Source organism: Myotis yumanensis, unplaced genomic scaffold (genome assembly GCF_028538775.1).
Source record: "Myotis yumanensis isolate MYYU_CA2020_CCGP unplaced genomic scaffold, mMyoYum1.0.hap1 SCAF_3, whole genome shotgun sequence".
Taxonomy (NCBI): Eukaryota; Metazoa; Chordata; class Mammalia; order Chiroptera; family Vespertilionidae; genus Myotis; species Myotis yumanensis.
The window spans coordinates 173,115,723-173,136,703 of record NW_027223754.1 but is presented as its reverse complement, the minus strand read 5'-3'; the positions used below and the strand labels follow the sequence as shown (position 1 = coordinate 173,136,703).

Genomic DNA, 20,981 nt, shown 5'->3' with positions numbered 1-20,981 from the left:
CACCCTATTGCGTTGCCTAGGAGCACCCCTAACCGCTCGCTGGGGGGTGGAGCCAGCCCGGGCGAGGAGCCATGGTGTTCTGGTCTCTGGCTGTTCTGGTCATTCCACTGTTTTGGTCGCTGGGCTTTTATTTTATAGGATATTGAGCTATATGTACGTTTTATAGGTCCAGAGCCACTGTATTTCTTGGAATTGTACCTAGTACATAGCAAGCAGTCAGTAATTATTTGTTGATTAACCTTCTTATCTGTGTTGAAGATACAAGATATGTATTTAATGCTACATGTCTGGGGTTTGTGAACCTTTGAGAGATTTTAGGAAAGTTTGCAGCATGAGCCAAGACAGGTCATTTGCATGGAAGAGCCACTGGAATATCTTGTGTGGGCCTGCAAGTTGGGTGGAAAGGGTCTCAGGGAATCACGAGGGTGGGGTGAACATTGTTAGCTAGGTTGATGGAGATTCAGATATGGCACCCGCCTGTCAGCTCTGTAGAAGCAATGGCCTCTGCCTGCACTTCTGTCTGGGACAAAGCTGCCCCTGCAACCTTTGGCCCAAAGCCAGACAATTCAGTTCCTCCCCATCTGTCCCTGGTACTTTTTGAGCTGCCGCCCAGTGCTGAAGCTCAGAGCAAGTGAATCTGTGTGTGGGCCCTATGAGAAAGTTGGGATTCCTTGATCATCAGGGGGGACCTCCACAGTCTCAGATCTTTCTACTGATTTTTAATCACCATATGTGGGTATGGGGCTGCCTTGTTTTGAGGCCCCTCCTACCTTCTTTATATTCTTAACTAGGGACCCAGTGCACAAATTCATGTACCTTGAAAGGAATTGTGGGCCATGAGGCTGCTGTGGGCACAGGGGCGGGTCTCGGCCCATCCTCGGCGCCCCTCCTGCCATGGCCCTGGTCCCTGTCTGCCGGCAGCCCCACTCCTGCTACCGTCTGCTCCCATGCACTGACGGCGCCGGCCCCACTCGCACCCACTGGCGGCATGGAGTGATTGGGGCCATCGCCAGTAGTGGGTGTGAGTGGTGGCTGCTGCTGCGATCACTCCTCAGGAGCAGCAGGGGGAGGTGGAGAAGCCCTGAGGGGCGATCAGTGCCAGCAAAAATTTTCAGGTAGAGGCAGTTATAAAAATTTCCATATAAAGCTCATTGTAAAAAATAAACAATAAAATAGGGGGAATATTAGTACTTTTGATACAGAGTTTTGTGAGGCTAGAATGAAATGATGAATACAGGAGGTCCTCAAATAATATCATTTCTTTTAATGCCATTTTGTTACAATGTTGATTAGATGCTATACCTTACCTCCTTTTTTTATCAGTTAACCTGTGGTAAAATTGGTCTTGTTTTATCTTTTTCCACTTAAAATCATGGAACCTATTGACATTAATTGGGAACTTACTGTATAAAATATCTGGCACATAAAAATGAGTTGTTATTCTATAAATAAAATGCAGAAATAGAATAACTTATTATAAAACATGCAAATCCTATCCCAACTTTGCCATCTTAATATTTAATGGTACTTCTTGCTAGCTTTTCCCCTCCATGAATAGGACTCATAAGGAACAAACCAAACTTGTCATGCTATTGTGTTTATATGAATACACATGCATTCATGTACCATAGGGAATTTGCTGCTTGCTTAAGAGTTTTGCTGTTCAAAGGTTCATTTATAAAGCATGCTATTGATATTGGCCTAGTGCCCTGGTGTCATTTTAACAATTTCTTTCCAGCCCAGGGAAAATTTCCAATGCTCTTTTGTGGGCCACATGAGCACCTGTGATGCATGTATCCATTCATTCTTCAAACATTTATTGAGCACATACTATATGCTAGGTACTTTATGAAATGCTGGAGTCAGTAGGAAGTAATATAAGTTCCTTACTCCCATGCAGTGTATGTTCTAGTAGTAGAAACAGACAAGAAGTAAAATTTTCAATAGTAAATACTCAGAAGAAAATAAACCAAGGTTACATAATGATGTATTGGGCAGGAAGGGAACAATTAAATAACATCAAGATGGGCTTTCAAAGGAGATAATTTTTACCTGATACCTGAATGACAAGGAACTAGACACACAAAGAACAGATGATAAGCATACAAGGCAGTGGTAACAAACACCACGTGCAAAGCCCCAAGGTAGAAATGACTTAGCTTTATGAATTCCTAACTAATTTGCATATAAATCTAGTCAGTCAGTTTATATATTATTCACAGATGAGCTCACCTCTTGAAAGAACATGATGCTGATTTCCTTTTCAAAGTGGTGATTTCAAAATTCTAATTCGTGGTGCCCACACTCTCATGTGCTTCAGAATCAGCCAGTGTTTGTTAAAATATAGTTTCCTGGACTAAAAATGTGAACTGGTAAAAATAGAGTAGAATGGTGGTCACCAGAGGCTGTTGGGGATTGGGAGATGTTGTTTAAGGGCACAATCTGGCACTAGTAAGTCCTGGAGAGCTGATGCACAGCTTAGTGATATCGACAGCAGCACTGTATTTTAAACTTACAAGTTGCTAATAGAGTCGATCTGAATTGATCCCTCCACAGAAAGGAAATGATAATTAAGTGATGTGATAGAGGTGTTAGCTAAAGCTAAGGTGGTAATCATATTGCAATATACAAATGTATCAAATCAATATGTTGTACTAGTATACCTTAAACTTACACAACTTATATGTTGATTATATTTCCAATATGTGTGTGTATATATATTATATACAGTGTTCTCAGCTACATCTCCAGAGATTCTGATACACTACATCAGGTGAGGCCCACATATTTTCATTTTAACAAATTCACGGGCAATGTCTGTGCTGCCAGTCTGAGAACTACTGCTCTAACAAGTTTGTTGTTTTAAATTCATTGAGGTGACATTGGTTAATAAAATTATTTGGTTTCAAGTGTACAATTCTATGATACATCATCTGTATATTGCATTATGTGTTATAACCCAAAGCCAGATCTCCTTTCATCGCCATTTATCCCCACTTTACCCTTTGCTACCTTCCCCTAGTTCCCTCCTCTGGTAACCACCATACTGTTGTCTCTGTCTGTGAGGTTTTTTTTGTTTATTTGTTTTTAGGTTATTGTGTTTTTTTTTAACTTTAGTATCCATTTGCTATAAGTAATGTATGCCAGTATTTCCCTTTATGTAAAAAATTTGCTCTATGTACTGATTGTCTGAAATTAATTTTTGTAAATGTAATGGAAAAGTACATGAAATATTATATGTAAAAAATACTATCAATGTTTCATATTGAATTCATAACATCTATAGTAATATGAACTTAATTTCAATATAGCCAGTTAGTGAAGGGTTAATGTCAGTTTTCATTTGGAGGGGGTTTCAATAATTTTTTAAATGGTGAAAGATGACTGAGAAATTTTCTAAAATTACTTTGTTCCTTGACAGTGAGATCATATAAATAGAAACTGTACATTAAATGCTGTTAATCTGGAGACAATGAGGCTGTCTTATCAACAGTGCCATTCAGAAGGATGTTCATGGAAGAGATGGAGAAAGGAAGAGGGACATCAGCCAGGTCAGCTCAAACTATTCTGGTCAGAAGGGAGCCTGGCTGTGGCAGTCACACAGTCTGTAGGACATATGTCAAAGAAGCCCATGTGCTCCTGTTCCTAGTAATTGTTCCCAGGAAGGGAATTTATAAGCACATTGCTTGTACTTTGGAGATCACATTAGCAGCATCAGGGACAGCATACAGACGATGACACTAACAACAGCCCACAGTCATCAGCACTTCATGTCATTGCTCTAAGTGCTTTACATGATTAACTGATATGATCCCCCAACACATATATGACAGTAACGACATCTCCATTTACAGAAAAGAAAGTGAGGCATAGAGTAACTCCGTGTAATTGAGGTTACTGGGCAGCAAGTTGAAAGCTAGGATTCAGACCTAGACAATATGCCTTCAGTCTGACCTCTTAAACAGTGTACCATATACTGCTTCATATTTGGAAAAGAATCCCCAAATGAAAGGTTTTCACGATTTGGGTCTGTAGTCCAGTTTAAAATGAGGTATGTGATTCTTTTTCTGCACATTCTTTAAGTTATAATACAGGAATTCACAATGTCTATTTTTTAATCTTTCTGCCTGGATCTGACAAGAAGATATTCTGAATAAGGACCGAGAGGAAGACTGTTGGAGTCCTCAGTGCAGAGAAGTTTACCACTTCCTCCTGTATGATCTTGCGCAAGCCACCAAAATATTCTCAATTTAAGTGGTAGTGTTGATAAGTGGACAACATTTACCCCACAAGATTGCACAATGACATGAGGACTTCCCTGACCACTGATTCAGACAAGTACCACACTATTCAGTTGTCCAGGTGAGTGGACACTTTATACATAATTTATGGGATTGTCAAGGGTCATTTTGACTGTAGTATTTTAACCTTGCCTGCTGCCATCAGAATCCTTGGGTAAGTTGCAACTGCATTGTAAGCCTTTGAGTTATAGTAGATCTAGTGCAGGGGTGGGCAAACTTTTTGACTCGAGGGCCACAACGGGTTCTTAAACTGGACCGGAGGGCCGGAACAAAAGCATGGATGGAGTGTTTGTGTGAACTAATATAAATTCAAAGTAAACATCATTACATAAAAGGGTACGGTCTTTTTTTTTTTAGTTTTATTCATTTCAAACGGGCCGGATCCGCGGGCCGTAGTTTGCCCACGGCTGACTAGTGTCTTGAGAGGGTCTGCTTGGGCTATTTCTATAGCTGGACTCAGGATGACCTACCCTAACTGTGGAATAAGTCTGGTAGCTACCCAGATCAAACACAATGTTACTAATAAAAGCTATGGTTGGGGCAGAAAGGTAGTGGAGAGCAAAAGTGTCCCAAAAGGACTGTCAACTGGTCATCCTGCAGGTATTTTTGTCAACCCAACATAATGGTTCATGGAAACATCTTGTTCTGACAACTACCAGAAATATTTCAAGGGTTCCTAAGCACTTCTTAGAATAATTCTTTGGAACAATTTTTAGATGTTATAAAATGTTTTTCAAAGATGAGTTTACCCATGATCAAAATAGGAAAATATCTTTAAAATGAGAAGGATTGCATAAATACGTAGAGGTAAATCTTTGTAGATGTTTTTACTATGTAAGCTAAAGCCCAAAATCTAAGGACAAGAATTAGAGAAAATGCAAAAATACAAGGAAGATCAATGAGAATGAATTGTCTTAACTTTTATTTATTTCCGTTTATAGTTCTGGCACTGACACATTTTTTAAAAAAAGATTTTAATTTTATGTAAAGATAAACTTCAATAAAATAACTTAAAAAACATTTACATATACATCACTAAATCTCCATAAAATATACAATACTTTTGATAAGCCATAGGCTAGAATGACTTTGAAGGAAATTATACATATTCATAATTTTTAAGACATATCTCATGTCACATGTAGGAATAAATACTTATATTGGATTTGCCAAGACATGTGAATATTAAACACTCCATAACATGCACTCAGAAAATAAAATATATACTTTGAAAACATATTTTAAAAGCATAAAACAGTTTAGATTTAGTCTAGATATACATTAGAGCTTCTAAATAGAATTTTGAACATTATAAATAAAAGATATTATAACATCAAGTGAAATATAGTCCAAAAGATGTTAAGAACCAGTTTGGACATGTAGAGTATAAATTTTCTACTTTGGCTAGAGTTCAGTCTCATCTTTTTTTAACCTTGAAATGAGATGGAATGCTACTTGAATATTAAAATTTGCTAACATTTTAAAACTTTACAAAATACTGGTTTTTATCTTTTAAGTACATGTAGGCTGCATTTTCTCATTTATATTGATATGACAAACACAAGAACTTAACTGTCTAAAACAAAAATCTGAATATTACTGCTAAACAAAGGTAGGTATTTAACATTCCACAGACCAAATCACTCAAGTGCAGCAGACTATTTTATACGTACAAAGTAACGATTTATAGGAATTATATGTTTTAACACTCACAAGCAAATCTGGATAAAATTCTTTCATGTATTTCTGAACATGATTAATACTTATAAAATATCTCTCTAATGATTATTGGCACACAAAAATTTCCTTCTTTAAGAGACAATATATAAGAGAGTTGATAGCAGTTAGCTGTTTGGCATTTTTAAATGATGCTATTTCTAGAAAACGGCAAGATTGTCCACCCAGAACTGCATGAACCAACCTTTGATTCACTGCTATAACCTGAATCACTTCACCAATTAGATTAACATTACTGTACTTGAGGCTAAGAAAAGTAATAGAACATGACAGAAAACAGGACATTAAAACAGAACAATTCTGATTTTTTTTTTTAGAGGCAGCATTTACACATGAGCTGTAAATTTTATCCACAATTTAATACATTTTGTTATAAAGCACATATTATGAATTCTCTGCTTCTGGCCAGGTATATCATTCTTGTATTTGTTGTTAGTGAAAAGGTCTGAATTTGGTAATTGAAAATTTGTCACAACAACTGTCAGTTATTGGGTGCTTAGTATAATTTGAGATTTTATTTAAGAGAATGGTTTAAAAAATCTGATTATAATAAAATATCTCATGTTGTTTTTAATTACTGTGCCTATGAAATAAAATCAAAACAATCCTTCCAGTCCCCTCACTGTATTCCAGTATTTATAAACTATATTAGTGTCATTTAGATTGCGAGATTGTCTTGGATAACATATGGATAGTATTTTCTAAAATATCTCCCCCCTGGATCTATGGATTATTATAATGCATTTCAATTTTACTTTCTGAAGAAAAAGAAAAAGGACAAGTTGTCAACTTATGTTTTTCCTGTTCATTCTTCCTCTGGATAATTGATTTTGAAATTAGAGTAAATAATTTCTAAATTCTTTAACAGATTTGTTTTAGAGTGAATTACTTAAAAACATATTTATATTCATATATTTAATCTTAATTAGTGGTAAAATAAAGCTATGAGAAAGCACTTGATAGCATTACCCTCATAGCATTTACATCAGTGAACTAACTACTGCATATGATTGGGAACAAAATTTCAAACTTTTTAAGTCTACTTTTAATTTAGACATTTTACATATACATAAAATCATGTGCTTGGTAATTATTGACTAAGGTGCATCAATCAAAATTATTAGGAATGTTTATATTGAAGAAAAATACCAAATCTTTAAAACCTATCTGACATCACTTTTAGACTTAAGTGTTCGGATGCAGATGCAAAGTTATATTTCTCAAGTCTAGTGCAGATCTCATCAGCCATTCAGCTAATAAGCCTTAACAGGGGTTACAGCTTTCTTCACTATGTTTTCCTAAAACTCAATATAAATCTGTTGAACTTGCAGCATGTCTAGAAGCAGACCTATAATTTCAGTTAAATACATGATTCTTAATGCATTTTAATATGGTAGATTAAACCATATATAAATTGTCCTATAAAATATATATTTGATGATATTTCAAACAGAATGTTTTCAAGTTGATAGTGGTAGCTAATAATGCTGAGAACTTAAAAAAACTTTCAAAATTCAAACATTAAATTTTTAATATACTATAAATATTCACCGAATGTAAAAATAATCCCTAATTGTATAAGGTTCCTTTTGAAGTAGTTATTTGTTTTTAAAAAATTATAAATAATTCTTATACTGTGCCTCTCTGTTCTGTACTTCAAAGATATGGAATGTTATCTTTATCACTATATAAATAACAAATAGTCCTTTAAAGAAGGGGTTGAGGAGGACTGTGGCAAATTTTCCCTGTTATAATGTGCATTTATGGGTATAAAGTTGAAAATACCATTTGCATATATCAGGGAAACTGGCCATATTCTGCTTTACAAAAAAATAAGAGTTAAGTTGCTCCTTTAATAAAGTTACTGTGCATTCAGCCCAGCTGAGTTAAGGCTACATATATAATAAAGAGAAGAACTGAGGCAATTATTTGGATAAATCAGAAGAATTCTTAAGGTGAGTACTTTATTGGTCTAAATATCTTTTCTCTCCATCTTATTTTGATTTTAATATACAACAGACCCTTCCCTTTCCATTTCACTTTACCTTATGAAATGTTACATAGATAAGAAATGTCAATAGAATAATAAATTTCTCTATGAAATCACATCTGCTCTTATGGGACAAATTAATATTAACATCCATTGAGAAATCAATTGTCAAAGCACCTAATTCAAGGAAAAAAACACTCTGTCAAATAAATGTTTTATTATATGTAATGATCAAAGCGAGAACATTTTTTTACCAGTAAAGTGACCATTAAAGCACATATCACACACCCCTGGTGACTTAGAGAATGAATCTTTTTGGCTACATTCTCAGCTTTGACATTGTGATGTGAACAAGCCAGACTTAAAGAGAAGAAAAAACATCTTGGAGACTGGCAGAAACACAGTGAATTTAGCGATAGCCACCTTTTCACTCCCAAGAATACCTTATTAGATGTTTAGAGCCATGTTAAAATGCATCAAACTTATGCATTCATAGCTGGCTAAAGAAGAGTCATTCAGAATTTCACTGGAACTAGCAAGTAACTTTGTATATATTGTATAGTTCTTAATATATAAAAACAAAAATTAGAGTTCATTGATGAAGGAACATAAAAACCAATAAACTCTGAAAAGACAGAAATGCAGAAAGTCAACATTTCTTAAAGATGTTTGCTATATGAGAACCATTAATCTATTCCTATAGTAAACTACAATTTTTAGACAAGAAGGGAAAAAATTCAAATTAAACATGAGTAAAAGGAAACATCCACAGACAAATCTATGTGTTGTTTTGGGGGGGATAGTAGGGGATGTAAATTGTCAGGGAAAATGAGAAAGGGTGTGCAAAATAAAAAATTAGTTTATGCTCTTACAGTAAAAAAAAAGACAAGTACTATTAAGTAAAAAAAAAAAAAAGTGACAATTCCCTTAGGAAAATTAATAAAAAGTTAAAATAACTTAAAAATAAGTCCCACTATTTAAATAAATAGCAACAATAGCAGTATTGTTTGTCACTGATTTTCTTCCTTTTTTTGTTTCAGAAATTATTTGAATAAAAGAAGGGAGAAATAGTCTGATGGCAGCTATTTATATAACACAAATGAAGGCACACATACGACTTAAGAATTGATGTGCAAAGGTGTGGTATCAAGTGATTTTGGCATGTACAAAAACCAACCCTGAAATGCTGTTGAAGATCTAGTGCTATTTATATTTATAGTTCCATACCTAAGTGACTAACTCAATTAGGGATCCATAAAAATCTTTTCTTTCTGACGTTTCTAGCAATAAAATATACTTATCAAAACTTGCTAGCTTATCTGTGCAAATGTACACTTATCACTGATGCAAAAAATATGTATGAAAATATACCCCAAAAGACCTGCTTTTCATAATGTTCAAAAGATCCTGTGTGGAGTCAATTTCTGAAGAACAATCAAGATCTGACTTGGAACGAGAAACCAAAATGTGGAATCCAGAGGAGATAAGACAGCTGTGCCCAAGTAGGAGGCACTTGAATTTGTTGATGAAAGCTTAATGGAATTTACTTTCGAATAGCTGATCACAGATAAGATACTTGTCCTTGGAAAATTTAGGGCCAATAGGCCAGGTTTTGATAGAAAACATCTTAGACCATATCCTAGAATGCTTCTTTATATCACATACATGATTCAGCTAGATTAGTACTGACTTAATTGCCACTAATAGTTATATATGGTCTTAGGAAAAAAGGATACCACTGAAATCACTGAATACAATATTCATTTTAGACTATCTCAGGAAGGAATTACACACATTTGTTCAATGATTATTATTTTAAAATCTCTGTAAATATATAATTTTTTACATTTCAACTTACGAAAAGAAGTGTCAACATGATTGTATCTTCCTCCTAATCAAGGATTTTAGAATAAGAAGTCATCCAAAACTGGACTGTGGAAAGAACAGATTAGAAGCAGGGCAGTGAGGTCACCAATTGCTGCTTTTTCTCCCAAGTTTGTTTAATAACCACATATATCAGCAGTTGAAAATTACTCCACATCAGAAGCATCGTTGTCAGAAAGATGATAGTTACTTCCCTTTACCCTAATATATTCAATATATCTCCCTTCATCAGAATCAGTAGCGCCACATGTACAGAGCCTGTTGTCAAAGAGTGATTCAATTTCCTCTAATTTTTTCCCTTTGGTCTCAGGAAGACAGCCATAGATGAAAAGGAGTCCCACAGCAGCAAATCCAGCATAGAGGAAGAAGGCTCCTGTGATGGAAAATAATGTACAGTTAAGTCCTCAGTAGGTTCTTAGAACTAAGGCAAGATGATATTCAGTTGATTCCTGAACAAGGGTGGGGTTAGGAGCCCTGTGCAGTTGAAAATCCACATGTAACTTTTGCCTCCTCACAAACTTCACTAATAGCCTAAACCTAGTGTGACCGGAAGCTTTATCGTTAACGTAGTTGATTAACACATGTGTTGTTATGTTTTATGTATTAATACTGTATTCTTACAATAAGCAAGCTAGAGAAAAGATAATATATTAAGAAAATGATAAGGCAATACATTTACAGTACTGTATGCATTTATTAAAAAATCCATGTATAAGTGGAACTGTAGTTCAAATTGTGTTGTTCAAGGGTTAACTGTGTAATGAAACCAATTTTACCATAGACTGATTGATATAAATAAGAGTTGTTCTTGCTGCATCTCATCAATGTAGTAACAAAACAGTACTGAGTGCAACTAAGTTATTTGAGGCCCTGCTGTGTATATGTGTCTAGGATGGAAAGGGCTTGGTTTTGACTTTTTTTTTCTGGTCAATGAAGCATAATTAACTGTGGTCTGAAATGGAGCCAAAAAATTACTGCCAGCCAGGTCACTCTAATTGTTCTAACCCTATGAATATAATGCAATTTATTTTTCTAAAGTCATGTAATGCCAAACTCAAGAACTATAGACCAGGTTCATATATAACTTGTGCTTTTAGGTCTTCCCTCTCCTCTCTGGCTGGAGTTAACTGCTTCTTTCCTAGCACTTTGCTGAGGCCCCTATCATAGTAACCAAGAAGTATTATAATGATGCACATTTACTTTGTCTTTCTTGTCTGCTAGGCTGGAGATACTCTGAGGGAGAAATTTCATTCTCATGTATCTTACATTTTTGCAATGACATCAAATTATGACACTGCTGATTTCATGACTTAATGGAGTACACGGCAACACTACTCTTACAGTCTCTCATGCCCAAAGTCTGGAATCAGCCTTGACATTTTTCTTACTCTCCCCTCCAATATCCAATCTGTTAAGGAAATCCCGGTGAATCTACTTTCATAATCTGAGAGATGACACTTTAACCGTTGCACTGATACCATCCTCCCTCATCTGCACTGTTGCAAATAGTCTCCTAATTGGTCTCCCTGTGCCTTCTCTTAGACCACTCTAGTCCAGTTAGCACCATCTGACATACTACAAAGCTTATTTTTTTTATTTAAGCAATTTTTTTTCTGGTGTAATTAAATTTTTTTTAAACATTCTACTTATAGTTGACATACAATATTATATTAGTTTCAAGTATACAACATAGTGATTAGACATTTGTACAACTTATGAAGTGATCATCCTGATATATCTAATACCCATCTGACACCATACATGTTATATTATTGACTATATTCCTTATGCTGTACTTTACATCCCATGACTATTTTTATAACTACCAATTTGTAGTTCTTATTCCCTTTACCTTTTTTTATCCATCTGCCCACCCCTTCCTATCTGGCAACCATCATTTGTTCTCTGAATCTATGAGTCTATTGGTGAGCATTTAGGTTGCTTCTATTTCTTGGCTATTGTAAATAATGTTGCAATGAAGTGGACTTGTTGGGTCATAAGGTAGTTATATATATTTTTAGTAACCTCTATAACTGTTTTCCATAGTGGCTGCACTAATTCACAATTCCACCAACACTGAGGGTTCCCTTTCCTCCACATGCTCTCCAACACCTATTGTTTCATTGATGGTAGCCATTCTGACAGGTGTGAAGTGATATCTCATGGTAGTTTTAATTTGAAATCCCTGATGATTCGTGATATTGAGCATCTTTTCATTTGTCTACTGGCTATATGTATGTCCTCTATCAAATTAAAAAAAATATATATTTTATTGAATTTTTACAGAGAGGAAGGGAGAGGTATAGAGAGTTAGAAACATCGATGAGAGAGAAACATCCATCAGCTGCCTCCTGCACATCCCCTACTGGGGATGTGCTGCAACTGAGGAACATGCCCTTGACCGGAATCGAACCCGGGACCCTTGAGTCCGCAGGCCAACGCTCTATCCACTGAGCCAAACCGCTCAGGGCTCTATCAATTTTTTAATGGGATTCTTTTTTGGTATGAATTCTTTACATATTTTGGATATTAATCCCATGCAGGATGTATCATTGGCAAATATCTTCTCCTACTCAGTAGGTTGCCTACTCATTTTGTTGATGGTTTCCTTCACTGTGCAAAAACTTTTTAGTTTGATGTAGTCCCATTTTTTTATTTTTACCTTGCCTGAGGAGACAATATCCAAAAAAATATTGCTAAGAGCAATGTCAGAGTTTACTGCTTATATTTTCTTTTAGGAGTTTTATAGTTTTGGTTCATACTTTAAATGATTCAGTTTCATTTCTTGCAAATATCTGTCCAGCTTTCCTGATGTCATTTATTGAAGACTGACTGTCTTTACCCCATTTTGTCATACTTTGTCATAGATTAATTGACCATAACAGCATGTTTTCCTCCCTAGGTTCTCTATATTGTTCCATTGATCTATATGTTTGTGTTTATGCCAAAAATATGCTGTTTTGAATACTGTAGCCTTTTAGTATAGTTTGATATCAGGTAGAATAATAACTCCAATTTTGTTTTTCTTTCTCAAGATTGCTTTGGCTATTCAGAACCTTTTGTGGTCCATGTAAATTTTAGGATTATTTGTTATAGCTCTATGAAAAATGCCATTGGTATTTTGATAGGGATTGATTGCATTGAATGTGCAGAGGCTTGGGTAGTATGAACATTTTAAGGATGTTAATTCTTCTATCCATGAGTCTAGTAAATCCTTTCATTTATTTGTGTCCTCTTCAATTTCTTTTTTCAATGATATATAGGTCTTTTTCTACTTGGTGAAATTTATTCCTAGGCATTTTATTATTTTTGATGCAATTGTAAATGGATTGTTTTCTTAATTTTCTCTTCTGATTGTTCATTATTAGTGTATAGGAAAACTATAAGATATTGAAGAAAGAAACTAAAGAGGACACAAATAAATGGAAGGCTATATACCATGCTCATGAACTAGGATTAACATTGTTAAAATGACTACATGACCCAAAGCTATCTACAGACTCAATGCAATTTCTATAAAAATACCAACAACATTCTTCTCAGAATTAGAACAAATAATCCTAAAATTTATATGGAACTACAAAAGACCATAAATAACCAAAGCAATTTGAGGAAGAAGAACAAAGTTGGAGGTACCATGTTTCTTGATTTCAAATTATACTACAAAACTATAATAATCAAAACAGGATGGTACCGGCATAAAAACAGACACACAGATCAATGGAACAGGATAGAGAGCCCAGAAATAAATCCTCGCTTATATGATGAACTAATTTATGAAAAAGGAGGTAAGCATATAGTAATGACAATCTCTTCAACAAGTAGTGTTGGGAAAATTGAATAGATACATGTAAAAAAATTAATCCGGACCATTCTCTTACACCATATACAAAAATAAACTCAAACTGGGTTAAACCTTAAACATAAGGCCTGAAACCAAAACACTCCTAGAAGAAAACACAGGTAGTGAACTATCTGACATCAGTCTGAGTAATATCCTTTTGGATATGTCTCCTCAAGTAAGGGAAAACAAAAGCAAAAATAAACAAATGGGACTTCATGAAACCAAAAAAGTTTCTGCATAATGAAGGAAACCATCAAAACAAAAAGACAACCTACTGCATGAGAGAATATATTCACAAATGGTATATCCAAAATATATAAGAAGCTCATACAAAGAGAAAACAATCCAATCAACAAATAAACAGAGACCATGAAAAGACATTACTTCAAAGAAGACATACAGATGGGCCATCAGACATATGAAAAGATAATCATCAGGGAAATGCAAATCAAAACCACAATGAGATACCACCATATACCAGTCAGAATGGCCATTATCGGTAAGTAGACAAGTAACTTGTGTCATCAAGGATGTGTAGAAAAGGGAATTTTGTGCCATGTTTGTAGGATTGCAAAGTGGTGTAGCCACTGAAAACATTATGGAGATTCCCCAAAAAACTAGATAATACCTTATGACCCAGCAATTCCACTTCTCAGTATTATCTGAAGAAATCCAAAATATTAATCCAAAAAGATATATGCATCATTTACAACAGCCATATGAAAACAACTTAGGTGTCCATCTATAGATGAGTAGATAAAGAAGATGGGGTATACGTACACACACAATGGAATATTACACAGCAATAAAAATAATGAAATCTTGCCAATTGCAACAACATGGATGCATCTAGAGCAGTGGTTCTCAACCTTCTGGCCCTTTAAATACAGTTCCTCATGTTGTGACCTGGACAACATATGCTGTGCAGATGTTTCTTTCCTGCAGCGACTATGTCAAGCTGCAAGGACGGACCGGCTTCCGGCAGTGACCCAACCATAAAATTATTTTCGTTGCTACTTCATAACTGTAATGTTGTTACTGTTATGAATCGTAATGTAAATATCTGATATGCAGGATGGTCTTAGGCGACCCCTGTGAAAGGGCTGTTCGACCTCCAAAGGGGTCGCGACCCACAGGTTGAGAAATACAAATACAAATAGTTTCACTTATATATGGAATCTAAAAAACTACAAACAAAACAAAAGCAGATTTATAGAAACAGAGACTGAAAGATGGTTAGGAGGGGTGCGGAGATGGGTGAAAAGGGAATATAGTCAATAATATTATAATGTTGTACAGTGACAGATGATTACTAGAATTAGTGGGGTGATCACACTGTAAGGTATAAAAATGTTGAATCACTATATAGTGCATCTGAAACTAATACAACTGATGTAATATTATCAACTATACTGAAATTTTAAAAATAATAGAAACAATGTATGTTACATGCCTATTAGAATTTTGGATGTTAGTTGCTCAAAAAAGTGGTAGCATTACTAAGTTCTATAAATGACAAGGGAAGAAGAGTTGCTGTTAGAGATAGAGCAGAGTAAGATTTAGGATGACTAATGAATTGGAAAGGTTTTCATTAAAAAGGTGGTACTAGCAAGCTAGCTTTTTGAGAAAGGAGCTGAAATCCTGTGTTTTGATTACAGATAATCAAAACTGTGGAGTTAAGAATAGAAACGGAATCTTTAGTGGAGAAGGACAAAGAAAGGACGGTGATCATGATGCTGGTGATACAGGAACATATGAAGTATTTTAGACTAAACCAGGCTGCTAAACTCCTGTAACAGAGCAAACCTAGTTTGGGTTTACTAAATGTAATATTGAGGAACTATTCATCATCTCTCACAATTTAGGAGTAGTGGCATGATTAGAAATGACTAAGTCTGACAGTGCTAAAACAATTTGATGGATTGGGAAAATTCCTGAAGCAAATAATATCAAGGAAGCTCTATTGAAATACAAGATCCTTTTATAAGATTTGAGGAATCTAAAGCAGGCAAATGCCAAAGGTGTGTAAGTGGTCTTCACCTGGTGAGACCTGTGGTTAAACTAGAGGCGTCGGGAGGCTCAGGAGGCTGTGATCTGTTTCACATAATGGGCAAGTCAGTTATGTAACTATCATAATGTAAATAAAAAGCCTCTACCGAGTCTGTCAGGATTGTTAAACAGTGCAGCTATTCCGCAGCTTGATTCTGAAGAAAATTTTATTAGAGTCCTATATTAAGTTTCAAATTAAAATAAATATTTAATTGAATTACACAAAACGAGGAATCAAAGACCATGTCTGATTGTAATGCTCTCCAAGGGATCAGTTAGTCACACATGCTCCACATAAAATGGAATACTGGTGACATTTTTAATGATAATTTTTAGTAATAAACATTGCTGAATGGGGTCTAAGGAAGACTACCTAAGCAGTATAGTTCTGGAAGGAATCAAAATTTGAGGTAAGAAACAAAAAAGGGAGGAAATAGGAGAAGACCTGATATTTTCAGAGACATACATCATTGTGGTATATATTTGTTAAATCAGGAATATTAACATATAACATGTAGATTAAAATGTGGACCAACAAACACCTGAACTGAACTGTTGTTCTACCGTTAGCCAGCAGTAGACCGAATGGACCAGTGTGCTCACCTGATAGAAGCTCGACTTAATACAGAAAGCAGAGAGCTCTGCTAACCGATGTTTGAAAGAAGCCTGGCTATGCCCCATTTAAAGTTTACTTCTGTTGCTCATGTTTTCCTGGCAGCATAAATTCAAGGAAGCGGAGCTTTGCTATCAAAAGTCTTACCATGTAGACTTTTATTATTTGGTCTATCCTTTCTATAAAAAATGCTCTCTCAGGATAGTAGTCTACATTTAGGTCTTCAAATATTTAAGCATTCTCAAGAATCAGCAAATATGGGTAAATATTTATTGTGCTAATGTTTATGGTGCCAGGAAGATAAGTTTATGAACTTAGGTAAATTTTAATTGCCAAATGGGATAAAGTGGAATATATTTAATATATATCCGGTTTGAAAGGCCTGTGTATTTCCTTTCCAAAAAAATATTTCTAAATGTTGATTGGGAGAGAGAAGAGTTTTATAAAGATAATAAAGTTAAATAGCAATTCAGCATGTTTAGAAGAGAGGAGGAATAGATTTTTATGTTTCTCATATTCATCTACAAAATTCATCTGTGCAGTTAGTCATTCAAGCATCACTTCTGAGGCTTATCAAATAAATAAGATGCCTTGGAAGGTACTGGGAATATAATGGTGAACAAGGCCTAGTCCTGGCCTGAGCTCAAGGAATTTATGGTTGGGGATATGGGGCTGGCAAATAAACCTGTCCTTGCAAAAAGAAGTAAGTGTCCAGAGCAGCGGACGCTACCGGTTGGCGACTGCTGCTCCAAAGGTTTCCTTAAACCAGTGATTGCCAACCTTTCAGACCACCAGTTGGTGACGGCTGGTCCAGAGCATGGGATGCGGTGAGTGATGGGGAGGTGATCAGAGAATGGTCTAAGCCAGGGGTGGGCAAACTTTTTGACTCGAGGGCCACAATGGGTTCTTAAACTGGACCAGAGGGCCGGAACAAAAGCATGGATGGAGTGTTTGTGTGAACTAATATAAATTCAAAGTAAACATCATTACATAAAAGGGTACGGTCTTTTTTTTTTTAGTTTTATTCATTTCAAACGGGCTGGATCCGGCCCGCGGGCCGTAGTTTGCCCACGGCTGGTCTAAGCAGTAGGCCTTCCATATTCACCAAAGAGGCTTGCGAGATTAGAATGAAAACCTATTTTATCCCTTAGAATCCTAGTACAACTTGTAAACATACAGTGAAGAAATCCTCTTGCTGAAAAGACAGTCTTTTCACTTTAGTAAAAATGGACTTGAAGTACCTTCCCAAGGTCTTACCTTAACTCAGTCACTTCCCAATATTTTGAGTTACAGCCCCCACACATTTTTACTTAACACTTTGGACATGTTCGCAGTCCTGGCAGTGTGAGTGCTGGTCTCTGTGGACACCATGTGCCTGTGCCCCGGCCCGAAAGCAGAGTGATACAGCGGGAGGCTGCTTTCAGCTCTACTCGGATTCCACTCTGGACAGGACTCTGCCCCTGTCCTGGGCCATCTTCAAGCATTAGCCTGGACTCCCCGCACACATCTTGCTACCATTCTCTGTTATGTTTCTGCATGAAACAAAGCCACGCTGTGGAGATTTCCAACGGGGACAGCGGGGAGACGTTTGGGCTGGGAAGGTGGGTGGGCTACATAGCACTGAGGGACTGAAGCGGTGCTGCTTGCGAAAGGACAGTTCCTCTCACCTGTCCCAGGTGCATTTCCAAGGACTTGGGAGAATAAGAACACATCATAGAAACATAACAGCAAAAATGTAACAATATAGTCTTTCAATCATATCTAAAAATAGTAGGAAATAAAATCCTCTTACCATAATATGTAAGATACTCTGCTGTGTGTAAAAATGTCAGTGAAACCAGAACATTGAAAATCCAATTTATTCCAGATGAACATGCATTTCCTGTACTTCTTGCCCAAAGAGGATATATTTCAGAATTCACAGTCCAAGGCATTGGTCCCATTCCTGAGAAATACAAATTTTTAAATTTCAATAAAGCAATATGTAAGGATTTTTTTTTAAAAAAGTAGCTTGTCTCTTCTAAGAAGAGACAATTCAATAAACACAACAATAACAATGAAGGCTTGCTTACCAGGTGCGAAGAAAACGAGATATAAAATAAGGCCCAGAAGTGCAGTCCAAGAATATGGAGTAGGGCAGAAGTTATATGCCCAAAATACTTCTTCTGTTTTGAATTTGGTTTCATTTTCACACCTGAAAAATAATGCAATATAAATATTTAACTTAGTGTTTTAGGACATAGTTGTAGAAATTTAATGTCATCACCTACGACATATTTGGTAGTTCCTTAACATAATTAAAGAAAAAGGTCCAATGTTTTTCTTGAAAAAAATTAAGATTTAAATATTAAATGCAAGCTCACATAGAAGTTTTAGAAGTGAATATAATTTAAGAGCAACACATAGAAATACTCTGTGCATACAACTCATAGCAAAAGAACCCCGAACAATCCAATTAAAAAATGGGCAGAGGATCCGAATATGCACATTACAAAGAAGACATACAGATGGCCAGTAGGTACATGAAAAGGTATCCATCTGTGTTTAAATCCTTATACTTTTTAAGTCCAAGTAAAGAAAAATAGCTAAGAATTTGAGCTCTGGGACTGACATCTTACGTTCAAATCTAGGTTGAGACCCCAGACTTGAAGCTAGGATATATGTGATATAGGCACTTAGCTTTACAAAGCCTGTGTCCTCATCTGTGAACTAAGGATTCTCCTGTTACCTACCTCAAAGAGGTATTTTGAGGTTTACATGAGATAAGGTATACAAAGAACTTCATGTGGGATAGGAAGAAATCATTTTATTTCTCAGACATATTTTTTTAAAAAAATATATTGATTTCAGAGAGGAAGGGAGAATGAGAGAGAATCATTGATCAGCTGCCTCCTGCACACTCCACACTGGGGATGGAACTCACAACCCGGGCATATGCCCTGACCAGGAATCGAACACTGACCTCCTGGTTCATAGGTCAACGCTTAACCACTGCACCACGCCGGCTGGGCCGGAGGCATAATTGTTGAAACTGAGTCTTCCTATTTGCATTAATACCACCTCAGTTCACACTCCTGAGTATGTCATCAACCACATTTGTCTGTCACCAGAGCAGCCTCTCTAAGATCTGTGTTTTCTGATGTTCATGGTCTTGGATAGTCCTCTCCCCTTGAGTGTGGGAGTGACCTGTGACTGACTTCTGACAGAATGTGGAAAGGTGACAGGACACAGGTGATTAGATATGTGGGGTTATAGTTTAGCTGAAGTGTCTCACTTCCTTGCTGGCACTGAAAAGGCAGGCCAGCATGTGTGGATCCCAGTGTGGGGTGCTCATGGAGAAACGGTCTGCAGGAGCTGAGATAGCCGTGGGTGGGCAGCTAGCAAGAAACTGAAGTCCTTGTATAAAAGTTACTGAATTCTGCCAACAAAAGCTAATCTTTCCTACTTGAGCCTCAGATGAAACTACTCAGGATTATCCTGATACCTACCTCAGAAATATAACCCAGTGAACACGTTGATTACAGACTTAGACCCTACGGTGAGAACCTAGTTAAGCAGTGCCTGGACTCCTGGCGCAGAAACAGTGACAGAATACATGTGCTGTTTTAAGCTGCTAAGTTTGTGGTAATACTGTTATGCTGCAATAAAAAAATACAGTCTCCTGATTATTCTTCCTGCTTCTAGCATTCCTTTCTTCAAACTATTGCCTCATTAAGTTGTGCCCTCTAGAGCTCTTGCCACAAAGCTGCTCAACACCCTCCCACTCCCCTTTATCCCAACTGCCTGTGAAATGGGGCTGGCAAAACCTGGCTGCAGCCTGTGCAGATCCCCTTCTCCAACTACACTAGACCACGTATTTTCTCAACCTGCTTTCCAGCCCCAGCGGCCACTCGCCTCATATCCTCTATGAAAGGAAAACTCACTCCTGATCACCACCGTCAAAATCGGCCCTCAAGACTAATACAGATGCCGCCTACTCACCTGTCACCGTCTTAGTCATCAGCTGTCTGCGTACCACTGAGTGTGTGCCTCCCTCTCCGTGCCTTCCATTTTCCTCATTCATACGGTCACCACACAGTGCTCTGCATTATCCTATCCTGGGCTCTGATCCCAGGCAGCACAGCACCAGGGTTAAGGCCACAGGGTCTGGAATCAGGCTGCATGGTTTTGCGTCTTGGTTTGGCCACTTATCAGCGGCAAGAGTTCCTAATAGACTTGTCTGAAAGATTACAGTGTTAACTGCTCTGCACAAAGACAGCAATGTATTTAAGTTTTGCCAAAAGAATAGTCATTTTGTATCCCCGCTTTCTTAAATCTCAACCTCTAGTCCTGTGGTCAGCAAACTGTGGCTCGCGAGCCACATGCGGCTCTTTGGCCCCTTGAGTATGGCTCTTCCTAAGCCTTAGGAGTACCCTAATTAAGTTAATAACAATGTACCTACCTATATAGTTTAAGTTTAAAAAATTTGGCTCTCAAAAGAAATTTCAATCGTTGTACTGTTGATATTTGGCTCTGTTGACTAATGAGTTTGCCAACCACTGCTCTAGTCCATCTGAGTACTCT

At 36.6% G+C, this 20,981-nt stretch overlaps 1 protein-coding gene across 1 annotated transcript in view; it reads right to left on the bottom strand.

Moving 5' to 3' along the window:
* Positions 1–5,220: 5,220 nt before the first annotated feature.
* Positions 5,221–20,981, bottom strand: part of SLC2A13 (solute carrier family 2 member 13) — a 300,012-nt gene continuing 284,251 nt past the window's right edge. Inside the window, exons 8-10 of the mRNA XM_070410428.1 lie at positions 18,491–18,612; positions 18,211–18,363; positions 5,221–10,285 (exon numbers count right to left, since the gene is read on the bottom strand). Coding sequence (XP_070266529.1) covers positions 10,059–10,285; positions 18,211–18,363; positions 18,491–18,612 — 502 coding nt within the window. The 3' untranslated portion in view covers positions 5,221–10,058. The remainder of the gene's footprint in view (positions 10,286–18,210; positions 18,364–18,490; positions 18,613–20,981) is intronic.